We start from the raw sequence: 14666 nt of genomic DNA on the forward strand, positions 1-14666 counted from the left end.
AAAGAATTTTTGGCTTTTAGATATTGTCATGTACCAAATACACTGAAATTTAGAGAATGAATGACAACATCAAACTTTAAAACATAAAGAAACTATGCATATCCATTTCTAAAATCAAAGATTTAGTCTGCTGTCCTTCTTAACATGTATATTTATCAAATTCCCGAATTTATTTGTATACATTATGCCCCCACCTCTATTTTGTTCTAATGAACATATATGTGCATATATTATTCATATAATTTTGTATTATTACAATATTGTAACATTGGCAATATTGTTTATATAATTATATCCATGTACCTCGTGTACCATTGTGAACGGTTTGAGTGAATAAATGAATTGAATTGAACACGTGCTTGTGAGTATAAAATTAAATTGTGTTAATGAGGTTCCTTTAAAATTTATATAATTTTGCTTTTGGGAATTTTTCATGGATTTATTAAAGGGAAAATTGCCAACGACCAACAAAAACTAATTAGATGTATATATAGCTTCCGCATCAAATGTATCGTATCTATTGTATATACGAGCTTTGCCTTCAAGTGTTGGGCAGAAATCCTGTTTTACAATTTGAAATAGAAGTCGTCAGTTCTTTTTTTTTTTTTTTTATGTCAATTTACAACAATGATATTACTTTACACCTGTGCGACGGACGTGGTATGTTGGTCTGACTTTACCGTATATTTGTATTTAACGAATAGTCTCCTGCATTGAAGAAACCCCGGTAATGTTTATAGTAGGAGTAGAAAAAATTAAATAGCCCCTATAAAATTCTTCCTAAAGCAAACTCATTAAACACTCTTGATTTCCCATAATGATGCACCACAAAACCTGTTTTCTGTTTTTTCAAAATCAATAATTTGGTTTATGGTGGTAGTAAAAAGGTGCAATTTGGTACCTCGAGTGTCCCCAAGCATGTAATGGTTGGTCGTGTACTAAGGATCAGGATAATACGCACTGTGATGGAGTGGATCCAGGGGTGCGTGATCGAAGAAATTGCAACTATTAATAAGCCTTTAATTTAGATACAGCAGGACTTTACATTCCACTGATCCAACTATGGCAGTCATTTGCAATTCAAGCCATTGTTTTTCGTCGAAAATTTAAAAACCTTGCACTATTCTTTACAAGGGACTGGGACTCGGTCAAAATATGTTTTGTTGGGCATGCGAACTAAGATGTGGTCTACAGCTTACTTCTCATAATCAACAAAGCATGAAGCCCACGACTCAGTCGATAAATATATCACTGTAATCGCAAACTTTTTACGCTCCCCTTGATCGGATATTAGGGATAAACAATATTTTGTTTGTCCGTTTGTCCATATTAACTTTTAAAAGCTTGCCCATAACTTTTGAATCAATGGTGATAAGGCTTTCATATTCCACATGTGTATTCCTTGTGACAAGACTTTTCTTTTTGAAACCAAGTTTTAATCTTGTGACATTCATCGTGGAGTCTGACCTACTTTTGAAAAACTTTAACCTAGGCCATAACTTTTGAATGGTTAGTGATAAGGCGTTTGTATTCCACCTGTACATCCTTTTTCACAATACCTTTCTTCAATTCTAAAATATTTGATCTCATGACCTTGGCCTGGGAATTTGACAAACTTTAACCTAGGCCATAACTCTTGAGTGGTTAGTGTTAGGACTTTCATATATCTCACCTGTATTCTTTAAGACAAGACCTTCCTTTTGGCTACCATCATTACTTTGCTGCCACAAACAGGCATCAGTGTTTCACAAACACACCCTGTTCACTAGCATACGAGTAATATGCCCAAGGTTAAAAGTGTTTAGCCACAGACAGACAGACAGACTCAAAACTATATGCCCCCGAATCTTTGATTCCATGGACATAAAAATCACTCACATCTATTGTCCTATACATAATTATCAAATGTGTGCAAAACAGGAACACAATTAGTACCATACTATTACATATTATGTAAATTCAATTTACACTTCAATGTTTTTCTCTGAGAATACCTGGTACCATTGCCATTTGAAGACAAAAATTTGGCTATAAAGAATGACAATTTATTCATACCACTCACAACATCATCAAGTTTATAAAAATGCAACATGTCCCTCTTTCAAGTCTGTAGAATAGCATGGTTTTTAACGTTAACATCTGAGTTGATTTTCAGTTTTGGAAATATTCAGCCAGGAGCAAAGTGAATTTTGTTTGACATCCCCCCCCCCCCCCCCCCCATTCTATATACACCTTGTTTCTAATAAGTCCTTTTTGTCTGGTATGTTAACTATTTTCACTATGTCAGATTCACTGTTTTCACTATGTCAGTTTCAGTTTTCACTATGTCAGTTTCTTGGCTTTGTGATATAGAGCGTCCACTACTTTTCCCATGTTTTGTATTGTTTCCAAAGAATTCTCGTATGTCTTATCCACAGGCGTCTCATCAAAAACAACCAGCACACCCGCACCTTGGTCCAGTATTCCTAGAACAAGGAAGAGAGTTCTCAGACTCATCAATAGTAAATACATATGTACTAAAACTTAACAAGAGCACCGACAATGGTACGTAATACGACCATGAGAAGGTTATATAAGGTGTTTTTAATGGTACGTAATACGACCATGAGAAGGTTATATAGAGTGTTTTTAGTGGTACGTAATATGACCATGACAAGGTTATATAGGGTGTTTTTAGTGGTATGTAATACGACCATGACAAGGTTATATAGGGTGTTTTTATTGTGATGTTTCTTCTGTGACACTGATCAGCAAACATGGCAAAGATGCCATGAGTTGTAGAACTTTACTTAAGGTCAGCAATATACTACCTTGTCTTTTAATTTTCATATCTATTCTGGGTAATTTATTCAATATTTGGGTTAGCTCCTGTAAGAGTGGTCGAAATGGACCCAAATTACAACATGATCTCGAGTGACCCACAAAGAAGCTACATAGCAGGTTTCAGCTTGATATGTGACAGAGAAATTAAATTAGAAACAGAAAACTCCAAACGGACTGACAGAAAGATGACGGACATCGTTGTACTACTGAGCTTTCAGCTCAGGTGAGCTAAAAACGAAAGAGGCCTTCCTCTGTTTAGTACAAGTATTTTATGTACATGTATGAAATTTATGAAAATATTCTCAATGAAACTTTTGTTTAACAAGTGATCAGAAAAGCTCACTTGCACCTAGTACATGTAAGCTGACAATGAATCATTATAAAAATTATCTTTTTTTTTTAAAAATTAACTTACCATGAAATTTTTTATCCAATATCATCTGCGACAGTTTCTTTTCCACAGTGTCCTTAAAAAAGGGAAATAAACAAGATGCGTAGGTCAATACTATGTCCCTGAGCATGATCATGCATGTTCAAATGTGACAAAGATGCACGAACTACACTGTGTCACAGGTACATGTACCTGTGAATATAATCATAACCCTCATCCCTTAAAATACAAACAAGAGGCCCAATGCATCACTTTGCCGACATGAATCACCTTGGCCCTGCTGTTGTTCAGCTACTGTGATTAAAAAAAAAAAATTGCAATCTTTATTGAATATTTCCAGGAAAAAATTTGACTCCATATTGTGGTTTCAACCTTGGGCCAAGACATACATGTAACTCAGCTTGAATTCACACAACATTGAGATGCCTCAACACTAACGTGACAAACACGACCTTGCTGTTATGGAGAAGGTCAAGGTCACGTCATAGATCATGGTATGAAATGAAAGATCTTACCATAAGAAATCAATGTACAAAATATGAAAATAAATCATGAAATTTACAATTTTGGTAAAGGACAACCTGCTCAGTCTAAATATCTATTTAGTTTCAATAGCATTAAAGAATGCGTTATTTAAAAGTTTTATACATATAGTTTGGGCCTGCACTGGAGTCAGAATCTCAACCTCAGGGGGTGCAGGAGTTCTGGAATTTACAATTTATGTCCTCCTTGTCTAAAAGACGCTGCATATAAAATTCGAAAAGAATTGGAATGGTAGTCATCAAAAAGAAGATAGTAATGTTCAATTGTTAACGCGACATAATCAACACACTGTCACTTGCCACAAGTTACCTGAGTGACTCAGATTACCTAAAAAGTTGAAATTAAAAAAAATAATAATAAAAAAAAAATCCATGGAAGCATCAGTAACAAATATCAAAAGGGCCTTCTGTTGAAAAACCAGTTAGTAAATTCAGTTGCTGCCTTTTATTTTGTGGTAATTTCACTGGCATTATATGCTTTTGTTTTTGCACATTAATACCTAGAAAGTTGAAATTATAAAAAAAAAACACTTCATCCATAGAAGTATCAGTAACAAATAACAAAAGGACCTTCTGTTGAACACAAAATGTTTTAAATATTTAAAGATGAAACTTACGATTTGAAGTTTGATCAAATTGGCAACATGCTGGACCTACAACAAACGCATCTAAATTTTCAAAATGGCTTCTGAAATACAGGAATGTTCAATGTTGCAATCACATTACCTTTGCTAAATGTAATAACTGAAATAATTTCTTTTTAAGATTTTTTTCTATGAAATAATATACATATTATTCTAAAATACATGCAAGTGATAAACAAATAAAATTTTAAAACTACTGGCAAGAAAGACTGTTGCTGCCCTGGCAACTGAAATCCTAATTGCAATATACAATTTGGGCACCTGAATAAATGTCATTTATGAAAGCAAAAATTTCGAAGACGTACATGTAAAGTTAAACACCTGATTTCTATAAAATTCCTGCCTGATAAGTGTTAATTACCTGAACTCTAGAGAACGGCTCAATAATTCGGCAGAGATTCTGTTCCAATAAATTGTCATACAATGTCTTCAAATGGGCATTGACGATTGGGTCGTCCGCCAGCTGGGGTTTGTATTGCACTAACGTCTGCAATTAATTCATGGATATATCACAGCATTTACATTTTTTGTCCTGTATTTCAAAATTATTTGAAAAACAGGACAAATTTAATGTTGACTAGAGAAAGTACATATATGTATATGAATATAATGATTCATATCTTTATCATAAAAAACTCCATGCATATCATGATACAGAGATCGTTTGGAGATGATAGGTTATCAAATATCAGTGTAGAATTTATTTAAAAAACAAACCAAACACAAGAAAAAAATCACTTTAGTCATGAAGAATGGCACACTTGTAGCAGTTACTGAAATCTACCCGAGTCCAAATTTTTCCACCACTGACAATTCCTTCAGACCAGTAAAAATTGACTAACACATTTCTTTGTTCAGATTAATTTCAACAATCAATGGAAAACAAAATACAGATACTAGTAGAAATCAGAAACTTAATCTACAAAGCAGGTCACATAGACGATTGTAAAGCACAAGATGAAGCTGTTTTATAACCTTTTGGAACTCTGCTAGAGATCTCTTGTGACTAGCTTGAGCTATACTTTTCATGGCTTCTACTTCAGGGCCTTGGTATTTCAATGCTAGTTTTCCACTTAGAATCGTCTGCACTTCGTCAGATCTGTAAATGTTCCAAAAAAGACTAACAACACATAAAAAAATGTTTTACAGTAAATATACTTGATTTTAATGTAAATATATTTCACAAGAGGCCATGGACCACATCGCACACCAAGGTCAGCTTAACCATAAAATTTTTTGCAATCTTTATTCCCATGAAAAATCTTGACTGTACATTGTGGCCCCAACTTAGCCCCAACAACACTCACTGACATTTTACTACATTTGTATCTTCTTTGAATTTAATTTTAAATGCACATTCATGATTGGGTAATATATGAAATAAAAAAAATGTTTTACAGTAAATATGGTTGATTTTGATGTAAATATATTTAACAAGAGCCCATGGGCCACATAAAACACCAAAGCCATAATTTTTTTGCAATCATTCCCATGAAAATCTTGACCATATATTGTGACCCCAACTTAGTCCTAAAGGGTCACAACGTAAACATAATACAAAGTCACAAGATCAAAGTATAAGATGCGTTACATTGTTAAACGTCCCTTGAGAATATTTCACTAATATGGAGACGTCACCATTGCCGGTGAAGGGCTGCAAAATTTAGGTCTATGCTCAGCGCTTATTGCCTTTGAGCAGGGAGCGATCTTTATTGTGCCACACCTGCTGTGACACAAGTCACAAGACCTCAGTTTTTGTGGTTTCATCCGAAGGACTGCCCCATTTAGTTGCCTCTTACGACAAGCGTACCGAGGACCTATTCTAACCCGAATCCCCACGGGATGTGAAATGCAAGGTCTTGCCATAAGGAATCTATAAACAAAATATGAAACCTCTACCTTAAACAGTTTAGGCGATATTGCTTTGGTTAAGTTTTGTTAAAATGATGTCACAATCCAAGGTCAAGATTAAACAAGTTCAAAAACATTGGTACGATGAGAGAAAGGTCTTGTCACAAGGAATGCATACATCAAAATAAAAGATATATTACTCACCATTCAAACTTCTGAGCTAACTCAAAAGCTTTGATTAAAGTTTTGAAATTTGGGTCAAACCCAAAGGTCACAAGGTCAAACATCATGGCATTAAATGAAATTTCTTGCCATAAGGAATCTATAGACATAATATGAAAGCCCTACCTTAAATAGTTGAGGAGATAATGCCGAAGTTGATATTGAATAGATTAATTTTACTAAAAGTAGGACAAACTCAAAGGTCAAGGTAAAAAAATCTGGTACCAAGAAGGTCCTGTTACAAGGAATACACATACACAAGATGATTTGTGCCTAGTTTGATTGAAATTGGTCCAGTGGTTCTAGGGAAGATGAAAACACGAAAATTTTAATGACAACAGATGTCGAACAAACTTTGATCAGAAAAGCTCACTTGAGCTCAGATGAACTATCAAAGAAGTGTGTTTTTTGGGGTCATAATAGGAGATGATGGATTCCAGTGCTGAAAAAAAAAAATCAAATTCATCATCTCATTTTCCAACATCCCTGAAGCCTGTCCTATCCCCCTATGATGAAAACAAAAACACACTGCATTGTTTAATGGTCTACATCATAAATTTGCTTCTTGATAATCTTTTCTCTGGAGAAAAAGATACTCTTTTCTCCGAAGAACAATTTCCATCAATGGAATAATGAACAAAAAGAAAGGTGATGAACCTACGTGTTTAGCATGATTTTACACATCAGCATGTATTTCAGGCCCGTCAGAGCCTTGGGACTGTCTATAGAATCGTAGCCTTCAAATGCTTCATAAAAGTACGAGTATGCTGTCTTGAAATCCCTCTCATCTGCAGCGTGTAGTATACCTAAGCAAAACAAAGAGGATTTTAACAAGCAGCACTATACATATACATAGAGTAACATCCAATCACATCCCCTTGCAACAGAATATTATGGTTTAACATACCACTAGAGAATTTTTCACTCAATACATAAATATGGAGATGTCACCAATGCCAGTGAAAGGCTGCAAAATTTATGCCTATGCATGGCGCTTACGGCCTTTGAGCAGGGAAGGATCTTTATTGTGCCACACCTGCTTGATTTGTGTGTTCTTATCTGAAGGACCGCCCCATCTAGTCACTTCTTACGACAAGCAAGGGAAACTGAGGACCTATTTTAACCTGGATCCCCACAGGAAGATAACAGAAATGAAGAATAAATAAGAACATAATGGCCTCATGCTGGTTGGCATGAATGACAACATAAATCACAACTGGTTTGACTCTGCATTTATAAATATCCTAGTTGTTGGGGGATACCCAGCATTACTTTCTTTCAACTGCCAGTGTCAATTTCAGAATCAGAAAAGAATGGACATGAAGAAAGTCAATACTGAAATTTTTCCACGACACAACAAAATTCCAAACTTTGAGGAAAATTATTCCATTCAACGAAATACTGTAGATTCCTTCTGGCAACAATAAAACATGTCACTAATGCAGAGTATTATCAAATGTACGAAAATGGAAATCTGAGGGAGTGATAAACGGTGGCTGGAGGTTCTAAATTTTACAAAAGATTTCCTAAATGTTTGTGGTAAATCTAGTTAATTAAGTCCAGGAAGAATGGTTATATGAGCTTTTATCATATTGAACGTGATGCATTTAGGGCTTAACTTGTCACTGTGAACATAAAAATAGGGTTATTTTCATTAATAATCAACATCTACAAATACATATGAAGATACATGTAGCTGTTGGAAAATGTAACACCAGATGGTATTTTATCATAGACACTTTCAGACCACATAACTTGCAACACTATCCATATTTAACGTTTTATTATCATAATTTACCTGATTGCATGTCTAAAGCCGCCTGCAATTTGGGTGGGCAATAAATCCCATTGGCTGTTGTTCTGCCGGAGGTCAAGGCTGCCCTAAAAATAGAACACAAAACTGTACCCTATAGGAATTCCATATGGACACTGTGTTTCAAAGCTATACATGTACTAGTCTTAGCAATACATGTACAGTATACAGCTGTATCTAATGTTCAGCTACAACAAATGACTTCATCATACACAAGTCTGTTCACGTTTGAATTATTTATTTTTTATAATGTTAATTCTACATGATAGGGACTTCATTTCGAGGCTTGAAAGTTGTAAATTTTAAATAACAATTCAGATTTCTTTCCTCTTGATTGTGGATTTAAATTAAAATTCATGGCCATATCTATAAAAAAAAAAAAAAAAAATTATTCAAATGAAAACATGATGAGTTTACAGTCAAGCTGAGAATTTGTATAACTCAGATACTTAGACATTATACGTACATGATAAATCAGATGTGTATTTTGCTTTTGGTAGGTTTAATAGAGAAGTGCGAACCTTGCTTTTGGTAGGTTGGATAGAAAAGAGCGTACCTTGCTTTCAGTAGGTTGGATAGACAAGTGTGTACCTTACTTTCGGTATGTTGGATAGAGAAGTGTGTAGCTTGCTTTTGGTAGGTTGGATAGAGAAGTGTGCAGCTTGCTTTTGGTAGGTTATATAGAGAGGTGTGTAGCTTGCTTTCGGTAGGTTGGATAGAAGAGTGCACACTTTGCTTTCGGTAGGTTGGATAGAGAAGAGCGTACTTGGCTTTTGGTAGGTTGGATAGAGAAGTGAACACCTTGCTTTTGGTAGGTTGGATAGAGAAGAGTGTAGCTTGCTTTCGGTAGGTTGGATAGAGAAGTGCACACCTTGCTTTCGGTAGGTTGGATAAAGAAGTGCACACCTTGCTTTTGGTAGGATGGATAGAGAAGTGTGTAGCTTGCTTTCGGTAGGTTGGATGGAGAAGTGCAAACCTTGCTTTCGGTAGGTTGGATAGAGAAGTGCACACCTGGCTTTCGGTAGGTTGGATAGAGAACTACATACCTGGCTTTCGGTAGGTTGGATAGAGAGTGGTATATTCTGCTCTCTAGTAGCTGGACTTCAACCAATAGAGCTTTGTCGTCTAATTTCTTCAATTCTCTCAAAAGCGAGGAAGCTGTGGAAACATATACAGGTACAGGTGCAAGGCATGTGTATATACAAACACCAGTCTCTTGATATACATACATTGAATATCATTATTACAATCAGTATCAATGTTACTATATTTATAAAGTTTGACACCTGACTCTTCAAAGCTGGAATTTTTGTAAACCCCCCCCCCCCCCCCCCCCCCCCCCCCAATATGATAAAGCATCAGAACACTTTAATATTCCTCAGTACTCCTAACATATCAGCGATTTTTTTCTATCCACTGGTACCCATTCAATTGGGAAAAATAGCGTCAATATCGAACAAATTGGGAATTTTCTACCAATGTATCGGCAAATGATTTCAACTAAAAGAAAAGAAAAAAGAGAACAAAACAAGAAGTAGTCATCACTTTAAAAACTTTTTTACGGTAATATTTGCTGTTGTGATACATAAGGAATCGTCGTAGCCTTGTTTTAGAATCTTCGTAGCTCTACAAAACACGCGCACTGCCATGATGTGTACTTTCGATTTAATACTGGAAGTTAACATTTTAGTTAACTTGTACAACGTTTCAGACTAAGTAAATTACGATGTCAGCGGTCTATTTTTCGGCAAGTAAATTGGGAATTTTTAGTCTCAAAATTGGGAAAAATCAATGGTTTTTGGCATTGGGAATGGTACCGTTTATCAGTACCAGTTATATAAGGAAAAAAATCGCTGCATATATACAATATTTATTGTGAAAAATATCTTTTGCTTTTCAGAAGACTTGTGTGCAAATCAATATAAACTGGCATGATACCCCCCCCCCCCCCCTTCAAACATAAGCAGGTACAGCATTTTACAGTATTTCCCTTCTTTTTCATTATTCTTATTTGGTTATAGTTCAACATTTCATCCTCATGGTAGTGCTGCCCATGAAAATTTCATTGTGATAATGCATCTGCAATTCACAACAAATCTGAAAATGTTTAATTTGTCCATGGGAACAACTACCATCATGCTCTTTGAAGGGAAAGTACTGTCAAAATTGGCCACAAAAATGAGAAAACAGTGTTATTTGCCAACTAAATCATCTAATTTAAAAAAAAAAATTACTACAACCCCGTTGTCAGTGAAATTCAGAAACTTTATGATATGGAGATATTTGCGTGCACATAGACAAAAAGGTGACCTCAAATTGATAACTTTTTTTGCCGGAATTCTGAATCTCACTGTGGGTTGATTCCTGGAACAAATCGGTATCATCCATTAGCACCAAAATTGTTTATAATCTTAAAGACAGGATATTAAGGTTGTTCAACAAAAGCATCACACTGTGGCCATCAATATTGATATACCAAGCTCTGAGGCCATACCAATAAGATGAGCTCAGAGCTCTTTTTGAGTCCCCCCCTTAGAGAGACAGATTTATTGTCTCCACAAGCTACATCCTCCCCTCCTTACCTAATTGCTCCACTAGCCACACCCTCCCCTCCTTACCTAATTGTCTCCACAAGCCACACCCTCCCCTCCTTACCTAATTGTCTCCACAAGCCACACCCTCCCCTCCTTACCTAATTGCTCCACAAGCCACACCCTCCCCTCCTTACCTAATTGTCTCCACTAGCCACATCCTCCCCTTCTTACCTAGTTGTCTCCACAAGCCACACCCTCCCCTCCTTACCTAATTGTCTCCATTAGCCTCATCCTCCCCTTCTTACCTAATTATCTCCACAAGCCACACCCTCCCCTCCTTACCTAATTGCTCCACAAGCCACACCCTCCCCTCCTTACCTAACTGAAGTGCTTCTGTAAACTGCTGTGTTCCATGATACAGAGCAACAAGTCTTGCCTTAAAAAGATGAAGAAAATAAGTTCAACCATCATCCTTAAAATCACTAATGTAATGCTACAAGAATAGAATAACAGGCTTTATCAAATCAGACCATATTCTGTATAAACTATCTATGAGCATAAAATCAAAATTGTGAAATATATGCATGTATCTGTTGGAGTTTCTGCATATTCCTTGCAATTAGCAAGATGTGATTAACTGATTAATGTTCATGTTAATTGATGTGATGCAAAATCACATTTTTCATTCTATATATATACATCAATGCATGCAAAAACAATTATGTCAACCATTATCACAAAGAATTATTTTACTTTGCATTAAATGCGCATCCGTGTGAACTGGGCATAAGTACTAGCATATCATAATATAGTATCCTTCCTAAGAAATCTACATTAATCTAGAATACTGTAGTTTTGTATCAATCCCACTATCACTGTGTTAACAGACATGAAACTTGAAACAGAAAGATCCATATCTGGATGTTACCTCTAAAGCCTGTCTTAGGAAAGTCCTCTTTTCATCTTTGGCCCAGTCTATACATTCCTGACAAAGCTGGACCTAGAAATAAAAAAAAAAAAATAGAGATCTTTTTAGAATTAATTCAAACTACTAACAAATAAGCTGTCCATGTTACAAGGGTTTCAACAATGTCAATTGAAGTCTGCATTTTGCAAATTTAACTTCTCATTAACTTAGGTAACCTGGTCCAATGCTGTCTGACATTCTTCATACTAATTGTTAGGCAGTTCTCTTTACATACTGATTTTGACTACGGATTACTCCATTTACATGTATCTGATCAAAATAGAGGGCTCACAATGGGTATGACTGGTCAACAGGGGATGCTTACTCTTCCTTGGCACATGATCCCATCTCTCATCTATGTTTGCCCTACTCTCAATTATGTATTCTTTATAAGATTTATGAGACTGATTAATGTTCGTTATCTTCACTTTCTCATATGTTAGTTTTCTTTTTTGTTGGTTTTTATAAAAAAAAAATTTCTTTTCTTAAATTTTAAAGGGAAAGGCAACCCAATTTTTTTTTACATGATAAATGATAGGATTAATTATATGATAAAGATTTGCCATACTATTCTGTTGATATACAGCCTAGATAAGCTTCAGTACTAATTTGAAAACGTTAAAAATTGAAATTCCCGCTATCTATAAATGCTGCCATGATGTGAAACTCTTTTGTATTCAAGACCAAAAAATCAATAAGTTTGACGTCACACTGTCTATTCCGGTTTTGATGAGATTCTAAGATCATCCACAGGTGCTTGGGTTAAGGACCCCCCCCCCCCCCCCAAATAAGCTAAGCTTGAAAATATTTCTAATGAATGTCAACAACGTCTTGCATACCCATAAAGTCCAAAATAATGGGAAAAAATACCCTTACTGGTTATTATAACAGAACTTATAATAACCAGTGAGGGTATTTTTTTTAAAAGGGCTTATTTTGAATTACATGTCCTGAACCCAAGCACCCGTGAGATCATCAAAGTTGTGTATGTGGTAGATTTTACGAATAAATAGGTTGATGCCTTCCTGGCAAGCAGTTAATTACACTAATGCGAAGGGGAGATGTGAATAAAGGTTGTTTTTTTTTTTTTTTTTTTCGAAATTCCCGACTCCACCAAGTCATTTGAAAAGAAAAGACTGCGTAAACTGTGGATCCATCATTTGCGTAATGACAAGTTGAGGTTCAAGACATTTGTATGAAGAATGTTTACTGTCTGCCTTGTCTACGACTCGACCGAACGTCTTCTTTTCACAATTTCTTCTTGCGAAAGAACAGGCTCAAATCTATACAGCTCCAAACTTAACTGTTCGTGACTTGTCATGTTTACGCTGATGAAATAAACCGGAATAGACGGTGTGACGTCACAAATTATACTTCAATGGCCACTCTTTTAGCGACGGGTAATTTAAAATACATGATAGATTAATATTGATTTAATTGTTAATCAAGAATTTTTGTTGTTAAAGACCGTCAATTACGATACCAGTAAGTAATACTTTATTCATAAAAGCAAATATGTGGTTAGGGTTGCCTTTCCCTTTAAATTGACCCGAATCTTTATATTTCATTTATATGTACATATTCTGAGACACAGGCCCTGTCATGCTACTACAAATACACTTTAAAATATGTTTCATATCATTCCATACAAACCTGCAGGGTTCCATACAAGCCATTTAGTATTTCCTGCAATAAGTATTCCATGCACACTTCAGAGGAACTGGAATAACTAAATTGGGGGTCTTTAGGGCTCTACAGTTACCTCTTTTCCAGTGGTGGCCTCCATATCTAGAAACATGTCCACCAGTCCCCTCACTAGTTTGGCTGCTTTAGCCTTGCTGACCAGAGCCAGGAATGGCCGAGTGAATTTTATCAGACCAGCAAGCTCTGCAATCAAAAGAAACAAAACAAAAATGAAATGAAACCAGAAAACACAAGACAATTTTACTGTCTGCCCAAGTTTAGTGTTACTTTTGCACAGGAAAAAACCCACATCATTCTTTTTGACTAAAATACAGGGGTTCATAATATTTTCTCCCACATTTTCAAGTCTGTGACAGGGGTTTTCCTATCATTTTAACGCTGGGTCAAGGGTCCATAAAATTGGGGGAAACTTCAAAACTGATGCATAAAATGTTCAAAGTGGAAAAATTTGAAAAAGATTATTTTGTGCTGAATAAATCAATAAAAATTGAAGAAGAAAAAATGCTTCTTTAAAAAATTTCCCAATTTAACGCATCATTTCCATGGACTCTGGATTCATTGTAACAATGGTAGAAATAAACCCTTGATCATGTCAGATGAGAAGCTTTCTCACATGTATGATTGACTTGTCTACATACCTTCAGCCTGTCCTGTTTCTGCTAGTAGTTGTCCTAAATCCAGGATCGCCTGCTCCTTGGTCTTGATCTCAGTGTCTTTACTTGTATCAACATTTCTCTTCACTGCAAATAGTAAACACAGTTTAGAGGAAATTCGGGCAACATCTTGAATCATAACAAGTTTTGTCTTTCATTTAGGTATACTGTAGAATTCGACATTACTAGGACTAAGTTAATAAATTTGTCTACATTTGGAATAATAAAAAATATAGATACGATTTCATTAAAAAGAAAAAGAAAAATGACAATGAATTTGCAAAATTGAAGACCGGCAAACTGCCTTACAGATACAAATGTTCATTATTTAAAAAACTTCAAATATTCGGTATTTCAGAACATTCATTCTACACTAAAGAAAACAAAAGAAATTACCTATATTGTATAAAATATCAATTGCTGCAGTCTTGTTTGTCACTTTCAACGCATTAGCTTTTTCGAGTTCCATGATGCTATGCCTAAATCAGAGTGGTCTCCCTTTCATCAACGACTCATAAATTA

General features: G+C 35.4%; 1 protein-coding gene across 1 annotated transcript; it reads right to left on the reverse strand.

Annotated features, from left to right (window-relative positions):
* Positions 1 to 2029: 2029 nt before the first annotated feature.
* LOC125665593 (26S proteasome non-ATPase regulatory subunit 11A-like) lies at positions 2030 to 14666 on the reverse strand. Its single transcript, XM_048898305.2, has 13 exons — positions 14541 to 14666; positions 14130 to 14231; positions 13550 to 13674; positions 11749 to 11820; positions 11199 to 11256; positions 9333 to 9444; positions 8272 to 8354; positions 7135 to 7279; positions 5376 to 5499; positions 4762 to 4887; positions 4374 to 4409; positions 3239 to 3290; positions 2030 to 2465 (listed from the first exon to the last, which is right to left on the reverse strand). Exons 1-13 carry the CDS (start codon positions 14611 to 14613, stop codon positions 2323 to 2325), a joined length of 1251 nt encoding a protein of 416 aa, XP_048754262.1. The 5' UTR covers positions 14614 to 14666; the 3' UTR covers positions 2030 to 2322.

The sequence above is a fragment of the Ostrea edulis genome, chromosome 10 (assembly GCF_947568905.1).
Source record: "Ostrea edulis chromosome 10, xbOstEdul1.1, whole genome shotgun sequence".
Taxonomy (NCBI): domain Eukaryota; kingdom Metazoa; phylum Mollusca; class Bivalvia; order Ostreida; family Ostreidae; genus Ostrea; species Ostrea edulis.

What these genes read in the sequence shown, in the direction of transcription:
- LOC125665593 (XM_048898305.2), bottom strand. Translation starts at nt 14,613, where the DNA reads ATGGAACTCGAAAAAGCTAATGCGTTGAAAGTGACAAACAAGACTGCA. An exon ending in AGGCCACCACTGGAAAAGAG is followed by an intron (nt 11,821 to 13,549) that starts GTAACTGTAGAG and finishes TTTTATTTCTAG; the next exon opens with GTCCAGCTTTGTCAGGAATG. An exon ending in GGCTTTAGACATGCAATCAG is followed by an intron (nt 7,280 to 8,271) that starts GTAAATTATGAT and finishes TGTTTTGCTTAG; the next exon opens with GTATACTACACGCTGCAGAT.